The sequence below is a fragment of the Bufo bufo genome, chromosome 9 (genome assembly GCF_905171765.1).
Source record: "Bufo bufo chromosome 9, aBufBuf1.1, whole genome shotgun sequence".
Classification (NCBI taxonomy): domain Eukaryota; kingdom Metazoa; phylum Chordata; class Amphibia; order Anura; family Bufonidae; genus Bufo; species Bufo bufo.
Window position 1 is genome coordinate 192833811 of NC_053397.1, and position 23102 is coordinate 192856912.

At 43.3% G+C, this 23102-nt stretch overlaps 1 protein-coding gene across 1 annotated transcript in view; it reads right to left on the reverse strand.

Moving 5' to 3' along the window:
- The window catches only part of BRINP2 (BMP/retinoic acid inducible neural specific 2), a 331421-nt gene that overhangs the window by 206168 nt on the left and 102151 nt on the right, over window positions 1–23102 (reverse strand). Inside the window, 1 exon segment of the mRNA XM_040407224.1 lies at window positions 17900–18081. Coding sequence (XP_040263158.1) covers window positions 17900–18081 — 182 coding nt within the window.

Genomic DNA, 23102 nt, shown 5'->3' on the forward strand with positions numbered 1-23102 from the left:
ATAGATGAGTTTTACTATGTGCAATATATAAAAGTTATTTTAATGGGGTGCACAGGGAGTACAGATGCCTAATTAAGGTGCTTGCAGCACTTTGGCCAAAATGTTCTGTACTTTTTACGAGAAGAAATGAGAGCAATTTTGAGGGAAAAAAGTGTTGACACTGAAAAGGTCTGCATACCAAAAGTTCCAGAGAGACTTATTTAATATGGTCTATTTAATGGCATTTCATTCCTGATCCCTGAAATACTTTGCTTTATTCGATAAGAGACTCAACCACTCATTTTATTTGTCTTCATTATAATAATGGACAAGTTTTTAATGGCATGTGCTCTGGATTTTAAAAGATGAATCTACTGGAAAAAACACTGCCGAAAGTTGATAAAAAGAAAAAAGAATTGCACTTTTGTCAAGGGACCTTGAAAATTAGGCTCTAGTTATTAAAATTAGGCACTAGTTATTTATAAAAGTACTGTTATCATCAGCAAAATGCTCTTTCAAAATCACTCTTCGGAATTCTACTACTGGTTGGGACTGTGACACTTTGAAAACAACCAATATTGTGAGTACGTATGAAAGATTTTTTTTTATAAAAGCTTGAAGTACAAGTGATAGCTCAGTGGGAGGAAGTTAATAGTGTAAACTCTTACACTGAAAATTGGTCCAAACTCAACAATTTTGATTTGGGGAGACTGAATTTTGATACGAACCATCCTATGTTCCCATATAAATAAGTCAACACCAGAGGAGATTGACAGCGGCTTGTCCTGATTAAAAAAGAACACATTCACTAGTCAAGGCAAACAAGCATGCATATGGAAGACTCAGGAGGAGTGCCGGATGCCCACTTGGCCAAAGGGGCATTCGCTTGGCAGTCATATTAATTGTATGGGATCTTAATTTTTTTTCCAGGGGCTGGAGAATCTCAGTAGATGACTTTTGTAATAATGAAAATGAGCAATAGTTAATCTGGTGAAGTCCTATTGATTACGTTAATGCGTTGGTACTAGAAACATTATGAACCTTCCACAGAAACACTCGAGTAGGGATGAAGTTCTAAGGAATGGGGCAAATAAATCCAAGCCACTAATGAAATGACATATTGGGGATGCTTACTATTCAAAATGCACCAGAATTCTGGAAAACTTGCACCAAAAAACTCATGTACTGTACATGCTTTGCACCACATTTCTTTATGTGTTTTCAATTTTTTACTTGTTCGACAAGAAGGTATGGCTTAAAAGGGTCCTCAGGACAAGCCATCAATATGAGATTGGTGGGGGTCTATCACCTGACACCCTCAGCAATCAGCTGTTAGAAGAGGCTGTGGCACTGTGAGAGCTTAGGCCTCTTCCTAGGCCAGAAATGTCATAATCATTGGTCACGTGGCCTAGGGCCTAAGCTGCTATACCAAACATAGCCATTATGAAATGGATAGCGCTGTGCTTAGTTAGCACTCACTGGAACACTGTGGTCTCAAACAGCTGATTGGCGGGTTGTGCAGTACCGTAATGAGGGGATATAAGCAAATTGTTCTTAAATTTTATGTAATGTATTATATTACCATATTATGTAGTAGACTTAGTATACTGTGTATGGCTGGCCCCAACCCTAACCTTTGGGGAGACTAGAATATATGAATGCTAAAAAACCTAGGTCTGAGCAGGTAGGTCCACAAAATAATGGTAAAGTGGGTGTAGTCACTAAAGATAAGGAAAATACTGAGTTACTAAATGTTTTTTTTTTTAGCTATGTATATACAAAGGAAGAGAAAGGAGCTGATATCAGTGGTGCTGGGGCTGTTAGTACATCCAGTGTCATACTCAATTGGCTAACTGTAGATATGGTCCAAGATAAGTAAAATAGGGTAAATAAGAACAAAGCTCCGGGTCCAGATGGATTACACCCAAGAGTGCTTAAAGAGCTCAGTTCAGTCATTTCTGTGCCCCTGTTTATAATATTTAAAGATTCTTTAGGTACTGTTACAGTGTCAAGTGATTGGCACAAGGCAAATGTGGTGCCCATATTAAAAAAAGGATCTAGGTCCTCCACAGGTAATTATAGACAAGTTATTTTAACTTCTGTTGTGGGAAAAATGTTTGAAGGACTCTTAAGGGACTTAAGGTAAATTGGATTGAAAACTGGCTGAAGGACCATGTCCAGAAAGTGGTGGTCAATGATTCCTATTCAGATTGGTCCCAGGTTATAAGTGGTGTACCCCAAGGTTCAGTGCTGGTCCCTTTATTATTTAATTTATTTATTATTGATACTGATAAGGGGATTTATAGCACCATATCTATTTTTGCAGATGACACTAAGCTATGTAGTACTGTACAGTCTATGGAAGATGTCCATATACTACAAGCTGACTTGAACACTCTGAGTGATTGGGCATCAACTTGGCAAATGAGCTTCAATGTGGACAAATGTAAAGTTATGCATCTTGGTAGTAACAATCTCCATGCTTCATATGTCCTAGGGGATGTAACACTGGGAGAGTCATTATAGAGAAGGATTTGGGTGTCCTTGTGGATGGTAGATTAAATTACCGCATACAATGTCAATCAGCTGCTTCTAAGGCCACCAGGATATTGTCATGCATTAAACGAGGCATGGACTCGCGGGGCAGGGATGTAATATTACCTCTTTACAAAGCGTTGGTGCGGCCTCATCTGGAATATACAGTTCAGTTCTGGGCACCAGTACATAGAAAGGAGGCAATGCAGCTGGAAAAAATACAGAGGAGAGCGACTAAACTGATAAGGGGAATGGAGGGTCTTAGTTATAAAGAAAGATTAAAAGAATATAAATTTTTAGTCTTGAGAAGAGACGTCTAAGGGTGGACATGATTAACCTGTACAAATATATAAATGGGCCATACAAAAAATACGGTGAAAAGGCTTGCTGCAGTTGTGATTTTGTTTTCTGCACAGACTTCCCGATGATGCTCTAGATTCATTACTTCTTACTAGTGTTGATTGAGCATGCTCGGCCAAACACCAGTTAAATAGTGATGAGCTGCAGGGGCAATATTCGAATTTGTGATACTTCGCAAATATTTGGGTGAATATTCGCCATATATTTACGAATTCGAGAATTCGTTATTTCCAGTCATTATTTTCTTGGTTGCAGTGTAACGTGTGCGCTTCAAAAATGTATCTCTGACATAGAGTGTACTTTGTCAATAGACGGTGTCCGCTTCTGACAATGACATTACCAGGGCCACATCTGCAGTGTGCGCTTCAAAAATTTATCTGTGACATACAGTGTACTTTTTCCATAGACGGTGTCCACTTATGACATTGAACTTACCAGAGCCACATCTGCAGTGTAATTTGGGCGCTTCAAAAAAAATTCTGTGACATACAGTGTACTTTTTCCGTAGACGGTGTCCGCTTCTGACAGTGATCTTACAAGGGCCACATCTGCAGTGTAACGTGTGCGCTTCAAAAATGTATCTGTGACAAACAGTGTGGACAGTGACATTACTGGTGGTACCTCTACTGTATAACGTTTCCTGATCCCAAACACCTGTGACATTCCCTGTAATTTTTCATTAGCTGCTGGTGACAGCATTGACATTATCTGCGGGATATCTCCAGTGTGACGTTTCCACATCCAAAATAACTTTTTAAATTTGCGCATACACTTCCAAATCCTATGCTACTGTACGTGTGACAGATTTTCAATAATATATAACATTTAATATGAAGAAGGCAAGCAGTAAGGGACGGGGTAGTGGCCGTGCTGCTGATGGTGAAACTGTGCCTGCTGCCAGAGCACAAGAAAAACAATCATCTACGATACCTAACTTAATGTCACAGTTTGCAGGGCGGCGCAGGACACCACTCTCGAAGTCAGACCAGTGCGACCAGGTGGTCGGTTGGATTGCAGCAGATAATGCTTCCAGTCGCTTAAGCACCACCCTGTTTTCCACCAAGTCCAGTCTCAGTAACTAAGAGTCTGCTCAACCCAATCCTCAACCTGATCCTCCTTCCTCCTACTATGGAGAGTCTGGGAAAACAAGTGATCCCACACTCGGATATTCCGAGGAGCTCTTTTCAGCGCTATTCTTTGATTTGGCCCTCTCACCAAGCACACTTGTAGAAGGACAGATCTTGTTCCCTGATTCCCAAACTCTTGAACATCCACAATCACAAGAAGATGATGGTGGGGAACGGCAATTACTGTTTATTGAGGTGGATGATGGTGAGACACAGTTGCCAATAACTCAATGGCAATAACTGTCTCACTGAGGTAGTGGTTAGATAAAAGAGTCAGGAGGATGAGCAGAGTGAGGAAGTGGAAGAGGAGGTGGTGGACAATGAAGTCACTGACCAAACCTGGGAAGGTGGAAAGCCGAGCGAGGACAGCAGTACAGAGGGGGAGGGATCTGCTGCAACGCAACAGGCTGAAAGAGGCAGTGGGGTGGCAAAAGGGAGAAGAATTGTAATTTGCAACCTGTGCAATACAAAAATGAGCTGGGGCGTGAACACTAGTAACCTCACCACCACCAGCATGATCCGCCACATGGCATCAAAGCACTGTAATAGGTGGCCGAATGCCTGGGTTCGCAATCTGTGTCTGCGGGTCACACCACAGCCTCCTCTTCCCCTGTGTTACGTGCTGGCCAATCCCCTGTCGAAGGTGCAGGCCCAGATGCCTCCCGCCCTGCACCTGGACCTTCGCAAGAACTATCAGCGACCACATCCACTTCTGTTTCTCAGCGAAGCGTACAAATATCCTTACCCCAGGCATTTGAACGCAAGTGCAAATACCCAGCCACCCACCCACAGGCCATAGCACTAAATGTGCAGCTTTCAAAATTAATGGCCCTGGGAATGTTGCCATTTAGGCTTGTGGACACTGAGGCCTTCCACAGCCTGATGTTGGCGTCCGTCCCGCGTTACACAGTTCCCAGCCGCCACTATTTTTCAAGGTGTGCCGTGCCCGCCTTACACCAACATGTGTCCCGTAACATCACACATGCTCTGACCAACGCAGTTACTGGGAAGGTCCACTTTACCATAGATACATGGACAAGTGCATTCGGCCAGGGATGCTACATTTCCCTGATGGCACACTGGGTGAATGTTGTGGAGACCGGGAGCGAGTCGTACCCTGGAATGGCACAGGTGCTACCGACGCCAAGGATTGCGGGCCCTACGCCAATCAGGGTTTCCCCAAGCACCTACGTTCGTGGCTCCAACCCCCACTTCTCCTACTTCGCCTCCTCCACTTCCACCTGTGAATTATCCGCGTGCAGCACCAGTCAGTCATTAGTCGGAAGCTGGAAGCAGTGTAACACTGCAGTGGGGAAGCGGCAACAGGCCGGGCTGAAGCTGATATGCTTAGGGGACAAACAGCACACCGCCGCAGAGCTATGTCAGAGGATAAGAGACCAGACTGAGCTGTGGCTCTCGCCACTCAACCTAGAACCAGGCTTGGTTGTGTCTGATAATGGCCATAACTTGGTGGCCGCTTTGGAGCTCAGCAAGCTCACACACATCCCATGCCTAGCCGACGTGTTTAACCTTGTGGTTCAGCGGTTTCTCAAAACCTACCCCAATTCCTGAGCTACTGGTGAAGGTGCACCGCGTGTGTGCTCATTTCCTCAAGTCATCGACAGCTTCAGCCGGTCTGTCAACACTGCAGCAGCGCTTGAAATTGCCGGCTCACGGCTGTTGTGCGACGTGAGCACGTGCTGGAACTCCACATTCCACATGTTGGTCAGACTTTGTGAGTAGCAGAGGGCAGAAGTGGAATACCAGCTGCAACATGGTCGTCGTTTTTCCAGTCAGCTTCCGCTATTCTGAAGCGAGGAGTGGGCATGGATGTCTGACCTATGTGAGGTTTTAGGACACTTTGAGGAATCAACACAGATGGTGAGCGGCGATAACGCTATTATCAACATAACCATCCCACTTCTGTGTCTACTCAAATGCTAGCTGCTAACAATTGAGGACGACGCTTTGCATGTGGAAGAGGTGGAAATGGGGTAAGAGATTGCACAGGGTGATAGCCAGACTACTTTTAGTTAGTCTTCTCAGCGCAAATTGGATGATGAACAGGAGGAGGAGCAAGAGACGGTTGCCTCCGCTACAGAGGGTAGTACCCATGGAAGTTTAATTTCATCTGTTCAGCGTGGGTAGGCAGAAGAGGATGAGGAGATTGAGAGTGATCCTCCTGACGACGATAGCGAAGTCTTGCCTGTTGGTACTCTGGCACACATGACTAACTTCTTGTTAGGCTGCCTTTCCCGTGACCAGCGCGTTATACGCATTTTAGACAACACGGATTACTGGTTGTTCACCCTTCTCAACCCTCGCTACAAAGAGAACTTCTCATCTCTCATTCGTCTGGTGGAGAGGACTAGCAAAACAGAGCAATACCATAAGATCCTTGTTGAAAAATTGCTCCAAAAATTTCCATCTGACAACTCTGGCGGCAGAGTCCGTAGTTCCTTAGCCAACCGAGTTGGGGAGACAAGGGGAACACACAGCACTTCCAACAGAGACAGGGCAACATCCTTCAAAGTCTGGGACATTTTCATGACACCCCGCCAGCACCCTCACCCTGATTCGCGGCCTAGTGTCACAAAGAGGGAAAAATTTTGTAAGATGGTGAAGGAATACAGGGAGTGCAGAATTATTAGGCAAGTTGTATTTTTGAGGATTAATTTTATTATTGAACAACAACCATGTTCTCAATGAACCCAAAAAACTCATTAATATCAAAGCTGAATATTTTTGGAAGTAGTTTTTAGTTTGTTTTTAGTTTTAGCTATTTTAGGGGGATATCTGTGTGTGCAGATGACTATTAATGTGCATAATTATTAGGCAACTTAACAAAAAACAAATATATACCCATTTCAATTATTTATTTTTACCAGTGAAACCAATATAACATCTCAACATTCACAAATATACATTTCTGACATTCAAAAACAAAACAAAAACAAATCAGTGACCAATATAGCCACCTTTCTTTGCAAGGACACTCAAAAGCCTGCCATCCATGGATTCTGTCAGTGTTTTGATCTGTTCACCATCAACATTGCGTGCAGCAGCAACCACAGCCTCCCAGACACTGTTCAGAGAGGTGTACTGTTTTCCCTCCTTGTAAATCTCACATTTGATGATGGACCACAGGTTCTCAATGGGGTTCAGATCAGGTGAACAAGGAGGCCATGTCATTAGATTTTCTTCTTTTATACCCTTTCTTGCCAGCCACGCTGTGGAGTACTTGGACGCGTGTGATGGAGCATTGTCCTGCATGAAAATCATGTTTTTCTTGAAGGATGCAGACTTCTTCCTGTACCATTGCTTGAATAAGGTGTCTTCCAGAAACTGGCAGTAGGACTGGGAGTTGAGCTTGACTCCATCCTCAACCCGAAAAGGCCCCACAAGCTCATCTTTGATGATACCAGCCCAAACCAGTACTCCACCTCCACCTTGCTGGCGTCTGAGTCGGACTGGAGCTCTCTGCCCTTTACCAATCCAGCCACGGGCCCATCCATCTGGCCCATCAAGACTCACTCTCATTTCATCAGTCCATAAAACCTTAGAAAAATCAGTCTTGAGATATTTCTTGGCCCAGTCTTGACGTTTCAGCTTGTGTGTCTTGTTCAGTGGTGGTCGTCTTTCAGCCTTTCTTACCTTGGCCATGTCTCTGAGTATTGCACACCTTGTGCTTTTGGGCACTCCAGTGATGTTGCAGCTCTGAAATATGGCCAAACTGGTGGCAAGTGGCATCTTGGCAGCTGCACGCTTGACTTTTCTCAGTTCATGGGCAGTTATTTTGCACCTTGGTTTTTCCACACGCTTCTTGCGACCCTGTTGACTATTTTGAATGAAACGCTTGATTGTACGATGATCACGCTTCAGAAGCTTTGCAATTTTAAGAGTGCTGCATCCCTCTGCAAGATATCTCACTATTTTTTACTTTTCTGAGCCTGTCAAGTCCTTCTTTTGACCCATTTTGCCAAAGGAAAGGAAGTTGCCTAATAATTATGCACACCTGATATAGGGTGTTGATGTCATTAGACCACACCCCTTCTCATTACAGAGATGCACATCACCTAATATGCTTAATTGGTAGTAGGCTTTCGAGCCTATACAGCTTGGAGTAAGACAACATGCATAAAGAGGATGATGTGGTCAAAATACTCATTTGCCTAATAATTCTGTACAGGGTGTACATAGCAGACCGTGTCAGCATCCTTAATGATCCCTCAGTTCCTTACAACTACTGGGTGTCCATGCTGGACACGTGGAACAAACTGGCGCTCTACGGCTTGGAGGTGCTGGCCCACCCTGCCGCCAGCATTTTGTCTGACTGGGCATTTAGTGCTTCTGGTGGCATTGTAACAGATAAGCCTATCTGCCTGTCAACTGAAAATGCTGACAGGTTGACTCTTATAAAAATGAACAAGGCTTGGATTTACCATGACTTCTCGACTCCACCAGAGGAAAGCTGATAAACATGAAGGCACTTTAAATGTGTTGTTTATAATGTACTGAATACACTATATTCCCATGCACCCCTTCCACCACAAACAAGGGTATATGGTTGAATCTTCCTTTTCTCATCCTCCTTTTCCTCTTCCATCATATCAACACATGCTTATTCGTTGCATATAATGACCCTGCATATATGGCCTATGCCCTTCGCATATAATGTTTTACGGGGTCAGCTCACCAGCAGGCCCTCACCTATAATGTTTTACAGGGTCAGCTAACCAGCAGGCCCTCGCATATAATTCTTTAGAGGGTCATCTCACCAGCATGCCCTTGCATATAATGTTTTACAGGGTCAGCTCACCAGCAGGCCCTCACATATTATTTTTTATAGAGTCAGCTCACCAGCAGGCCCTTGTATATAATGTTTTACAGGGTCAGCTCACCAGCAGGCCTTCACCTACAATATTTTACAGTGTCAGCTCACCTGAAGGCCCTCGCATATAATCTTTTAGAGGGTCAGCTCACCTGCATGCCATCACCTACAACCTTTTAGAGGGTCGGCTCATCTGCAGGCCCTCACCTAAAATCTTCTACAGGGTCAGCTCACCAGCAGGCCCTCACCTACAATATTTTAGAGGGACAGCTCACCTGAAGGCCCTCGCATATAATCTTTTAGAGGGTCAGCTCACCTGCATGCCATCACCTACAACCTTTTAGAGGGTCAGCTCACCTGCAGGCCCTCACCTAAAATCTTCTACAGGGTAAGCTCACCAGCAGGCCTTCACCTACAATCTTTTACAGGGTCAGCTCACCTAAAGGCCCTCGCATATAATGTTTTAGAGGGTCAGCTCACCTGTAGGCCCTCACCTACAACCTTTTACAGAGTCAGCTCACCAGCAGGCCCGCACCTAAAATATTTTACAGGGTCAGCTCACCAGCAGGCCCTCGCATATAATTTGTTACAGGGTCAGCTCACCAGCAGGCCCTCGCATATATTTTTTTACAGGGTCTGCTCACCAGCAGGCCTTCACGTACAATCTTTTACAGGCTCAGCTCACCAGCAGGCCCATACCTAAAATCTTTCACAGGGACAGCTCACCTGCAGGCCTGCACCTAAAATCTTTTACAGGGACAGCTCCCCTGTAGGCCCGCACCTAAAATATTTTACAGGGTCAGCTCACCTGCAGGCCCTCACCTAATTATACCTAATAGGTAATGTGCACGCATGCTGTCTTGCTTGGATGTAGTAGCCATAGCTGTTTCTCAGGCTCCGTCTCCGGAATCGAACCATGATTCCCCCGTTACCCGTGGTGACCATGGTTTGCGCTGAAAATAACAACGAAAGTTGATAGGACAGATATCCAAATGGATCGTCGCCGTCACGGGGACGTGCGATCGGCCCCAGGTTATCTAGTGTCATTAAAGCGGCAGAAGGCTCTCGCCCATAATGTTTTAGATGGTCAGATCAGCCGGCCCTTGCTCAAAATGTTTTTGAGGGTCACCAGCAGGCTTTCACCTACAATCTTTTACAGGGACAGCTCACCTGCAGGCCCGCACCTAAAATCTTTTACAGGGTCAGCTCACCTGCAGGCCCTCACCTAATTATACCTAATAGGTATTTTGCGCGCATGCTGCCTTGCTTGGATGTGGTAGCCGTAGCTTTTTCTCAGACTCCCTCTCCGGAATCGAACCATGATTCCCCTGTTACCCATGGTATACATGGTTTGGGCTTAAAATAACATCGAAAGTTGATAGGGCAGGCATCCGAATGGATCGTCGCCGTCACAGGGACGTGTGATTGGCCCCAGGTTATCTATAGTCACCAAAGCGGCAGCAGGCTCTCGACCATAATGTTTTAGATGGTCAGATCAGCAGGCTCTTGCTCCAAATGTTTTTGAGGGTCACCAGCAGGCCATCAATCATAATTTTTATTTGTAACAAAGGGTGTATTGGATTTACCAGTTCCTTGTAATTTTTGGCAGCCCTTTCACTTAGTGCATAGGCTTTATGAGTTTAGGAGTCCCATTAACTGAACAATTGTACCACAATGTGAATGAGGCCCTCCTTTTCCTCTAAAATCGATTTTATCTTCGGTTTGGTGTGTATTATTGTCAGTCTGTAAAAGTGGCATACTAATCGGACAACATCGTTCCCAGCAGCAACCTGTGAGTACAAGATGCATCCCGACATCCTCCCCATGCTGTTCACAAACCGTTTAGGTGGTGTTTCCACCACTTACTGACCTTTTCCTATGAACCAGGCACCCTCCCCTCTTCAGACCGGGGGGGGGGGTGCCTAGTTTAATGCTCGGGTTCTCCCATTGACTTCCATTATACCGAGCACCCAAGCATCCTGATGTGTTCGGCCAGAGCACCCAAGCACTTTGGTGCTTAATCAACACTACTTCTTACTCATTTTGGCTCATCATAGGCCATTGGGGTTTGCGATTAAGACTAGCATAAGAAACACCATTCTTTACATTCTCCCACAGTTTCACTGTCTAAACATTAGATAGAATTTGTAAATCTACCTTACTGTGTACAATGAAGCCTCCTTGAGATAATCATCTAAAATTGTACCTGTAGTCTTCTCTAATAAGAAGAACAATATACACAGGGAGAGCTGGACTACATCTGAGGTGGCTTTCCCAAAGAACTGGCCATTTGGAGTGATTTTACTTAGCATTTTCTTGCAAATATATTGCATTCATTAGTAATTAATAGTCTTCACCTTGCTGGAAAAGATTGAAGATATTCCATCTGTATCCAAAATTAGCAAGGTTGAATGGTCACATTGTAAGCCTAAGTTGTTGGTTTCTGAAATGCCAGTTTGTAGAACTATATTTGCCACTAGAGACTCTACTTTGTGAAGTTTTGGACCTGCTGTAGTAATCATAAGCCAGGTGGTGATATCATTAGCTTACAACAACATCTGTTGTGAGGTTTGCGAAGGACCCGGTAATCAAACACTCATGTGTGTCAGGTTTATATTCCAATAAAGGATCTACCTGGACCACACAATATTTGAAAGAACATATTGTTAGCCACTAGTCATTTAACCACAAAGATATGCGACAAGTAGGGCAAGAGAAAAATTGTAGCAGAAGACTGGAACTATAAAAAAAAACTGAAGCAGCTAATTTTCAGAACAGAAGGGAGCTGGCTGCTTTTTAATGAGTGGCAAGTTCATTAAGAGGGCCAATGTTCCATTAATAATGTCGCTACAGCAGCTTTTCCCTTTGCTGATACACTGATCTATTAACCCATTCCACTCACAATACAAAGTCAGTTCTGCTCCATTAACTATTCTATACACAAGCAACCCAAAGGAAATCCCATTAAATACCAATGCACAAACATAAATACTGTATTTTCTTTGTTTGCCAAACCCATTTGAAAATTGCTCAGGAAAAGGTGGTTCTTCAAGCGGAAACCAGTCAAAATGGCCTTGTGGCATGTCATAGACACACGTGGCATCTTATCAACAGCCCAATCCCTATTTCCGCCAAACATTTGAAAGGACATCTCCATACTATTAGACAGTCTGCTGTTAGAGATGAGTGAATTTCTGTAAATTTGTTTTGGTCCGATTCAACCAAGTTGACCGTCTGGTTAGATTTGGACTAGAACTGATGCAACTTAAAAGTGCTTCAATTGCATTGCAATGCTGTGAATGACATTTTGATTCTGTCTCTCTCTCTCTATTTCTAAGGTCTTTCAAATCAAATGATCTAAAATTCTCATTCCATAGAATCCACATTTTTTCCCAAAATTCGGGTTGAATTCTGGTTCTGTAGAATTGATTCACTCATTTCTATCAAACGGTCTTGTCAAAATTGATGTGTTTGACTGACTTTAATCTAATGTGTATGGCCAGCTTACACAAAGAAGGCCAGTGTGTTTTAAGGAGTCATCTCTTGAAGGCAACCATTTTCCATCTTTCCTATTAGGCATAAAGACGTCATGGGGGTGGGGGGTGTCCACTAATTGGGACCCCCATTTATGTGTCACAGTGAAGAGCCACTTACAAAGTCATTCTTATTCTGGTGTAGACTATCCATGATTTACAGTACAAGGTTGGATTATTATTTCAGTGTCTGTCATATAATACTATATTTAATACTATAAATGGATGACCGAGTCTGGACTCTTCTGGTGATAACAGCTACCAGATTAATGTTTTTTACAAGATTATGTTTATATAAGGCAACCTCTTAAATGTCCTACTAAGACTGTTCATTCTACAAAGCAGGGTTAGCCCGAGATCACAGACTTCACCAATGTTTTCTTCCTTTGTGCATCTGCAGTGACCCGCAGGAGGAGTGCTGTGAGGAGGATTGGAGAGGTAGTGTTGGCTAGAATGGGTACAGCAGTTGCTCACAGTGACTTTCCCCACTCTTGCACTCCCCCGAGCAGTGGTTGTAGGGCACACCCTTTCTTCTCATGGGGCACTCCCTGGCTTTGAGGGTTCCTAGCTTGTGTTAGGTAGGGTGCCCTTGGTGTCAATGAGTTTTGGGGTGCAAGGCAGGAGAGCAGGGTGATAGCTAGGGGCCGGCGGATGAATGGTCATGGAGTCAATGACCAGGCCGATTTTGGTTATAATAGATAAAGTATCTCTTTACAATATAGATGAAGGGAGTTGCAGTACATATATCAGCAATAGGCACAGTTCTGAGGTATGTTACAGAGTAGGATTCTCCCATGACAGAGTAGGATTCTCCCAATAGCTGTGTATAGACAATGGAAATGATGGTAGTAATACTTCAACAGTCTCACTCTAGACAAGATAGGCACTGTCTGTCTAAACCATGGGGGGAAGCCCAGCCTGTCTTCTGACAACCTAACTCGGAATTCCAGTGTTAACTATTTGCCCATACACAACCATTTGGGATATGATTAGTACATAAGGAAATAACTACTTCAACAATAAATCGCACCATTTAACTCTATAGCATAATGTTAACTCTTTTGCATTAGTGATCTATTGGGTTACTGCACATCTATGACAGATCAGAATATCATTATAAATTGATTTCACTTTTAAAGGGATGGCATTCATTATGTAGACAAAATTAATACAAGGCATGTAAAGCGAACCTGTCATAAAATGTATGCTGCCCATACAAACAGCAGCATAAAGTAGAGACAGGTGAGTTGATTTCAGCGGTCTTTCATATAAAAGTTAAAAGTAAGTGGTTGCCAAGAACCAACATCACAATCATTGCAGACTGGGCCTGCAAAAGAGTCACGGCCACCTGAGAAGAGTCCTGGTTATTAATGAATTCCTGCTCTCCTGCACACCTGCTGATGACTGACAGTCTTCTACCTAGTTTTCTCTCTTTCTCTCTAGGAGAGAACTGCCAATCATCAGCAGATGGGTGAGGAGAGCAGGAGATAATGAATAACCAGGACTCTTCTCAGGTAGATTTGACTCTTTACAAGGCCTGGGCTCCAATGATTATGATGTTGGTTCTTGGCAACCAATTACTTTTAGCTCATGAGTGAGACACCGCTGACATCAGTATTTCTGTCACTATTTTATGCTGCCCTCAGTGAGATCAGCATAAAGTTGATGACAGGTTCCCTTTAACTAATGTATTGTGATTGTCCATATTTGCTGAAGTAAGACAACCCCTTTAAAGCTCCTTTGGGATCGAGTTTGGTAAAACCATCTAACCATCGCTAAGTCAATCTTCGACTCCTAGAAGATTTGATTTGACATTTGTGTTGTTCATCTTTGGTAGATCTAAGCCTATAATAGGCCAATCAATTTGTCTCTATTATTTCATAGACTGGACGATGGCTGGAGCAAGCAAATGTAAAAGATTTCTTTGCTCATCTCTAATCTATAGACCTAACAGATTACGTTGCAGTTGAAATCCAGAAAAACAACCAGAACTCCACTTAGGACAGAGTACATTTTTATTGTTAGACCTTTTCACCCAATGTTCCATGAAAGATGTTCTGCTGGTTTGATTTCAGCTATTATAACACTATTATCTACTTGCTCAGAAGCTAAGTAATATGTTTTTTCTTATATGACTAATTCTCTACAGCAGATTTATTGTAGACAGAACACAGGAAGGGTCTGGCAATGGGAGTTTTAAGCACAATCTCTAGTATTTCTGTTAAACAGACTCTATTGAGGTTTGTGGACCCATCCGGCCAGCATTGCCTGGATATCAACCTTAAAACAGGCTTCCTGTCCAAAATGGTTATTTCTTGACAAATCAATGGAGGTCCTTTTACACAGACCAGTAAGCACCCTAATTATCAGGGATGGGCATTTGTAGAAACACTCGGTCTTGTAAAGGGGGCCTGTGTAAAGGTGCCAACAGTCAGCAAACACTCGTTCTTCTGGTGGACATGTCTTTTAGTCCGCACTAAAAATATTTGTCTCTATGTATCACAACTCCCACTATTAACAAGGATCTGCTGTCCAGAAATGATGATTCTCTATGGGGATGAGTAATCTCTAGTAGCAATCGCTCGTTCCCATACAGAGGGAATGATTGTGGCAGGTAAATGCAGCTTCAGCTCTGATGATGATCAGGGAATTATCTGGAACAAATGGTTCAGTCCCCATGATTGCCTGGCACAGTGGTCCATACCTGACATTTTTGGCAATATGTCTGGTAGATTAGGATTCAGCTGTATTTGTCAATCATTCTAATGAAAAGTGACAGTTCACACGTGGTTGCCTATTTGTTATAACCTCCACTGATCACACATTAATAGCATATCGTCTTGATATGCCATACAGTACATGTAGTACCCCAGTACGGCCATATCTGCAAATGTTTGGTTTGCAATGTTATTTAATGTTTGCACTGTACACCAGCAGGTGAGGTATAGTTGGCATCAGGAATACTATTCACCCCATTCCTCCCCCTTGGTAGAATTGGGCTGGTCCTATTTCCTGCCAGGGGAGGGAAATGTTAGCTAGGACTGTGAGGAGTGAGGAAGCACATCCAATTGCTCCTGCTCCTAGGGTCTTAGAGACCAGAGAACCCACTCATCTGTGAGACCACAACTCCATAGAGACTTCAAAGACAAAACTACAGATATTCTGCCATGCTACAGTGGTACAGTCAGCAGAGCGACCAGCTACCATAGCTATACAGAACCTGCTGCAGGTGAGGGACTATGGCTCAGGCACCCATCACTAGGCTTGAGAAAATCGAGTTTGGAATGTCCTATCCGAACCCGATTTGTTTAAAAACTTAATTTAGAATATGAGCTCTGTACTGCAATAAAATGTATTGGCTCAGCTGAGGACTTGTTCTTCTTGCCACAAGTAACATGCTTAGTCTCGTGCCTTTGACATTGCACTTTGGTTCTGCGCATATATTACAGTTTCACAATCTGAAGCCAAACTGAAGTCCGTGCTTCAGTTTGGCTTCGGGTTTTGAAACAGTAATTTACGCACAGAACCAAACTGTAATGTGATGTGACTGACATCACAGGCACAAGACTAAGCAAGTCTTGTTACTTGTGGCGAGAAGAACAAAACCTCAGTGTAGCCAATACATTTTATTGCAGTACTGAGTGCATATTCTAAACAAAGTTTTCAAATGAATCTGGTTCGGATAGAGCAATCAGAACCCTATTTGCTCGAGCCTACTCATCACCTTAGATCACATTCAGGCCAACTCAAAAAAGCCTGCATTACATAGTGGACACCTACAGCTACAAGTGCCAGCTTTCAGCTGTTAGCCAGAAGTTCAGGAGAGAGACATAATCAAAATAGCATACCAGAGGTGTCGTTATCGTCCCTGTCCTGGGCACCATACCCCATCATCTGGGAAGAGAAATTGCACTGTATACAACTACTGTTGGATGTACTACTACTCCTATTTTGCACTAAGTAGAGACTTTTATTATTCTACTTATGGCCTGATTCCTTATACCACCTTTTCACTGCACCGCTCCCCACGGAAACAAGGCCTAAGGGAGTACACCATGACACAACATCTCATCAAGGCCACTAACACTTCAATCCTCTGCACTGGCTCCACGGGGGCTTGCTGTATACATGTATTTGACGAGAAAACCCTTTTACTAACATGCCAGTCAGCAAACTAATAATGTGGGTGAATATATGCTCTGTACAGCACTTCAGTATATGTTTGCTTTATATAAACAGATGGTTTATGCCAGTATTCCACAACCACTAGCTCGGGAGTCACATCTAGCACTGTAGCTCCACGCACGCTCATCTCTGGTTCTCTCCTTACACAACATGACTCTAGAATAGGGACAAATGAACAAAAAAATAAATAAACTTGATTCCCTCCCTCGAATCACATAAAATTTGTATTTTGGGAGAGTCAGAATTTTTGGAAAAATTGGGGTTAAATTTCTGAATTTTAAAATCAACCCGCATCAATTGTCATAGCTGGTGGTACCTCATACAATAAGGTTGTGGACCTCTGCCCCTCGGTAGTGGACAGTTTACCCAGTTTACTTTTCTCAGGTCCCAGGCTATGTGCAGTAGATCGTGGCAGTAGTCAGGGGACACCTTAGTTCCTAACTTCTTGACCATGATATGGTAAATATGGACTTATGCAATATAGTCAGCATGGTTGCTCTTTACATAGTGCCGTAGTCTCATCCACTTTGAAGGCTCTTCTTGCATTGAGTGTTTATGTGCCCTAAAACATGTATTGGATATGTTCTCATTAATAGGAGGTCAGTTAACAAATTATCCGCTTCAACATTATGCAGGCAATTGGCTGAGATAAGATTGTGCATTCATTATGCTGAAAATGAAAAATTACAAATTGGTTCCCCATGGGCTTTTCAGGTTTCCCCACGTAATAGAAAATGCATCACAGAGGCATGCTGTCCTAAGGAGATAGTACTAAGGGAAAATCTATGCCCAGCATCACCGGGTTCAATTTCAGTTGATACGAATCCAAAGTGTTTGTCTCACATGACATGAAGCCTTATGTTATCTCTCATTATGCCCCAGGCAACCAAAAAACTGCTAGTTAGACCTGCAAGAATGAAGAATACACCCTGAACGTGTTATGTATATGGATGGCAGAGATGGCAAGCGCTATTATAATCATCAGATCTGGAGAATATTGCATTACATTACATTAACTTCCTGATTGTATCTAAAAAAAAAAAAAAGAAAAAAACATTGTCAAGGGATTGCTCGGATAATGAACTTCCTTCAGATAATCAACCAAAGGCAATTTTCCTACCGCCAAACCCTTTGCAGAGCAAAGAGATCAAACAGCTTTCCATTGACAGGACTGTCTGATCCAGCCCAGTAAATCCTTAGCTCACTGCATTCTGGGAATTATACGCTTGTCCTACAAAGCATATCTTAATGAAACGCTGAGAGGCAACTGAGGGCTCCTCTCATGGCAGAGGTGTTAATCACTGCTATCGTACAGAGGCCGCTGCTTCATTAACCCCTGCTCCATGTACCTTAATGGCTCCCGTGGTGATCTGAATGTGGTGCAGCTGCCTCAGTGCACTCTCCCGGTCCATGAAATATGAAGCTGCCAGCTGGTGTAGAGTATCCAACGTGGGGGCCGATGTGTTCCCGCGTACTCCGGCTTCTCGCTTCAATCTTCCCTTGTCCACGAACATGGTGAGCGACTCTTCACCTGAGAATCGAAGCAAAGAAACAATTGCTGGTCACACACAAAGAGCTAGCCATGTCGTTACAGTCACATGTATATTTGCACCATAAGGTTTCCAGTTATCTTATGATTCCCCACGAAGAGTAAAAATATGCACTTATATAACGCTATTATATTTCGCAGCACTTTACAGACATTAGCATCATGCTGTCCCCAATGGGGCTCACAATCTAAGTTCCCTATCAGTATGTCTTTGGAGCATGGGAGGAAACCCGCCTAAACACAGGGAGAACATACTAACTCCATGCAAATGTTGTCATTGGTCGGATTCGAACCTAGGACCCCAGCGCTAACCACTGAGCTACCATGCTGCCCACAATGACACAATGACCATATGATTATATTTCATAGCATATACAGTTTATCTATAAAATCCTAAACTCTATTGATGTTTGGAAATGTACCAAGACTGTCCACCTGGAGGCCCCTGAGGCCGCTTTCACACAATCAGACCTAGTTTACACTTCAGTGATTTGCATCAGCGACTGAGCCAAAACCAAGTGTGGGTCAAAAACACAGAAAAAGTGCAAATCTTCTCATTATCTGTGTGTAGGCTCCTCTCTTAGTTTTGGCTCGCAAGCACTAATGGAAATCACTGACAAAACACTGACCAAGTTACTGAAGTGTGAACTAGGCCTCAGTCATTTGGTCAGTTATTGGTCAGTGATTTGCATCAGCAACTGTGAGCCAAAACCAAGTGCAGGTCAAAACGAATGGAAATGAAACACTGACCACATCATTGACTGGGTGAGGGCGGCCTGAAAGTGGAGCGTGCAACCTTATCGCTAGGATATGCCGCCCCTGTCTGATAGGTGCGGTTCCCAGAGGTAGGACCCGTACCTATCAGACAGTGGCGGCATATCCTAGTGATATCTCGCAACTGTCAAAGTCCCAGAGGGCACACTGCATATGCGCAGCTGGCCTCTATTCGTTTCTATGGGGCCTCCGAAAATAGCGCTGGCTTGGCTATTTCCGTCAGACCCATAGAGTGGTGGCCATGCAAGTGCGGAGCGCTCCCGTTCATTTCTATGGGCAGTCCGAAAATCGTTTTAGAGGTAAGTGCGGGACTTGCACCTATCAGACAATGGGGGTATATCCTAGCGTTATGCCCCCATCGTCTGAGCTTGGAATACCACTTTAATGATTACTAGGAATCTCAGACACTTAAGCACCTGGCCAACAGCCGCAGGTCCCCTCCTGAGCTCAACTGTATTAGCGTCATCAGTATGGTGGTACGCCATGGTGATATTTTATGCTGCACTATGGTATTTGGTTCTGCTGGGGAGGTATTTTGTATTGCTGGCCCCGCCTACTTCTGTTGTCCCTGCCTACTTGTATTGCCCCATCTTCTGTCAGTTTAGACTCGCATTCAACATAGGGCCACTTTTATTAAAAAAAATTCCAGGGCTACTTTAAGTTCCCAGTCTGTCCCTGTCTGAGGTAACACATGGTGGCAAAGAGAACTAAGCTCACTGCAGTGGCTCTCAGCTATCAATCGTATGGTCAGTTTGAGGGGGGCACCTAATAGGTAATATAGACAAGGATTGTTGTGAACAAACAAAACCCCTTCCATAGTTTAGTTAACCAAAATATTCTCTTTGTTTTAGTAAATATTTGCCATAAAACAAAAACATTTCTGAAGCATCTTTTTCTTATACGAGCGGACACCTGAACGCAGGTGTGAAAGTAGCCTTAACCCTGGTTTGTGGTTTCTTGGTCATTCCTCCTAGAAACTTTGGAATAAATTGACAGATATGGGTCAACTTGTGAATGCACGCACATTATAGGAACACCTCTCCCCCCCCCCCAAAATAAATAAATAAATAAATAGGTACCACTCAATTGTCAATATATTCATACATTTCTACGAAGAATGGCACAAGATGAAGTCCTAAGAGGATGGAGATGCCATTTCCAACAGGTCCTCTATGACTGAGGAGATTACACCTCAAAGCCTTTTAGATGCTCCTCATGAGATTTTGCAGTTGCTCTTAGCACATGATCCTTTGCTGTGCTCAAGTAACACTGAGGTGAACACAGCTCAACGGATATTCAGAAACAGATTAACATAAATCACAGCTTATTACGCAAAACCATAAAAGCAATAAGGCTAGTCGCAGAGGTGCCACTATCATTTGGCAGCATGAAGTAGATGCCTCAAGCAGCAGCAGTTTGGAAGGCAGAAAAATTAAGCAAGTTAATTACGAAATAATAATTTTCTCGCTGTAAATTAGGGATGCACAACTTGTGCACTGAGCTAATGATGATTTAAGGGCCAGTACACAAAAATGTAACATATTAAATATTTTATAGAGGCCCGCACTTTGTAGCAATAAAATATACCTTTGCGTCCAAGACTACACGGGGCTGCTTTCATTAAAACCCTGCTTGAAAAAAAACACAATTTTCTAGCAAAAAGAAAGCCTACTTCTGTGCGCCTCCAGTAATTAACTATTGCTGTTTTTTTCCTTTTTTTTTTTCAGGGTTATCACACAATTGCACTGTGCTATTTATCTCATATATACAGTATATACTTATATAAAAACTACATCCAAATATCACAGCAATGATATCATAGGGTTCTGTAAAAACCCATCTAAAAGCTTTGTGGACCCTTTAACCCTGATGTCCCCAACCTTTTATATGTTGAAAGCCACTAGTGTTGAGTGAAGCGACTTTGGATGAAGCATCCGAAGCTTGCTTCGCTCAACACTAAAAACCACATTAAAGGGGTAGCCCAAGTTATATTTATTGATGACCCTTCCTCAGGATACATCATCAATATCAGATCGGCGGGGGGTCTGACACCCGATCAGCTGTTTGAAGAGATGACGTGTGCTGTGCCAGCTCTGCCTCCTCTTCATTGTTAACCTGCTCACCGTCACATCCACAGCAGTGAGCAGGTGCAACTACACCTAAGCCGTCCCATTCATTTCAACGGGACGGATCGCTCCTATAGAAGTGTATAGGAACGAGCCATCCCGTTGGGTGTAATTACACCTGCTCACCGCTGCGGATGCGACGGCGAGCAGTTAAACAATGAAGAGGAGGCAGCGCTGGCACGGCGCACACTTTCTCTTCAAACAGCTGATTGGCGGGCGTGCCTGGTGTCGGACCCCCGCCAATCTGATATTGATGACCTATTCTGAGGATAGTGTACAAATAATGTTGTAGAGCAGCACAAAACGGACCTCATCGACCAATTCCAGAATGCATCAGCCGCAACAAGACCGCAGATCCACAGCAGTCCACAGAACAGCAGGAAAAAGAAGGATCACAGCAGCATGTCCGGTGTGTCTTTTATTGAAGCCTTGAGTGCGTACAGTACACACTCAAGGCTTCAATAAAAGACACACCGGATATGCTGCTGTGATCCTTCTTTTTCCTGCTATCCTGAGGATAGGTCATCAATAAATATAACTTAGACTACCCCTTTAAGCTTTCAGTGAAGGTCCGGAGCAACAGACAATTCAAAAATAGAGGAGAGAAACTTTGAATGTGGAGAAACAAAAAAACATGAAGTTGAAAACATTTGCTGATAAATATTTCAGTGTGGAGTTTAACATTAGTATTATATACCATCCAATATGGCACCATCTGGTGGTAAATCTAGGACAGGTCTGCAACAACGTCAACTGTCAATGCATATGGCCAGAACTAGAAATGAGCGCAGTTATCAGAAATTCGATTCGGCTGCTTTGTGAATTTCATGAAGAAATTCACTTCATGATGAATTACTTTGTGAAGAAGTGCATTTATTTGTAAGTAGCAGGCACAATGACAGGGAACGGCGATCGCACCGCCCTCCCATCATTGAACCCCTCAGATTCCGAGTTCATCGCTGATCGGAAAGACCCACTGAGTTCAGAGCTTCCAGCTTCAGGCTATATTGTTGCTTCCATTTACAGTGCACAAAATTCCAGGGTACACTTCTTTTGTAGGTGGCAGCAGCCTTCAGCACCTGTTCTGCCTCCAGCAGAGGGAGATTCATTTCAGTTCACGTCTATTTCATTTCTAATTCTTTCTGCTGCAATCTTTGTATTCCTGTAGTTATTAGTTAGGTAACAGCACCATCTAGCGGTGGAAAAAATGTATTGAACCTTGTTTTCTTGTTAATAAAGATTATTGCTTTGTGGGAGGTGCTAGGCAATTGTGGGTAGTGCAATGCATTCTGAGAAGTAGAAGACCCAGTCTTCAGTCTACATACAGACTATAGGACATCAGCAGAGCTGTTCCATGCAGTTCTCCTTCTTAAACTCCACCATCTTTGTGCAAGCATATCTGGTGAGTGAGATCTACCTTGTTTCAGGGACATTATGTTATGCAGAGCTGTGTAGCTAGGTATAAGTGTCACTCAGGGAGTTATTTCTGTTAGCTAGACATGCAGTTCTATGTATAGGCAGCCATTTTGGACATGTGCTTTCTCTGTTAATGTTATATTACATGCCATCTATACATGTTACATAGTTACATAGTTAATACGATTGAAAAAAGACAAACGTCCATCAAGTTCAACCAAGGGATAGGTGGGGACGCGAATCCCAGAAGGAAGTGAGACTCATATCATTTGTATTCTTGTAGTTTTACCAAACAATTGATCACACATCAATTCACAATCCTGTTGACCAATAAACAGGTTAGACTACAGAAAACAGTCCTCTTATTTGAAAGACAGGAATGGTTTATACTGAATGTCAGACTGCACACTGTGTGAACGTGTATGAAAACAGAACAGCACCTATAGTGGTGGTTGACGTACACAAATACAAGTTCCCGTTGACCATTTACATTGGTGCCATATCACTGGAATATGCCACCAATGTCAGATAGATGAAGTCTCACCTTTGGGACCAGCACCTATATCTAGAATGGAGAGAGCACTGCGCCTGCGAGGTCGCCCTCCATTCATTCTTATGGGAGTGCTGAAAATTGCCAGGCTCAGCTATTTTCAGAAGTCCCATAAAAATTTATGTAGAGCGCACTGT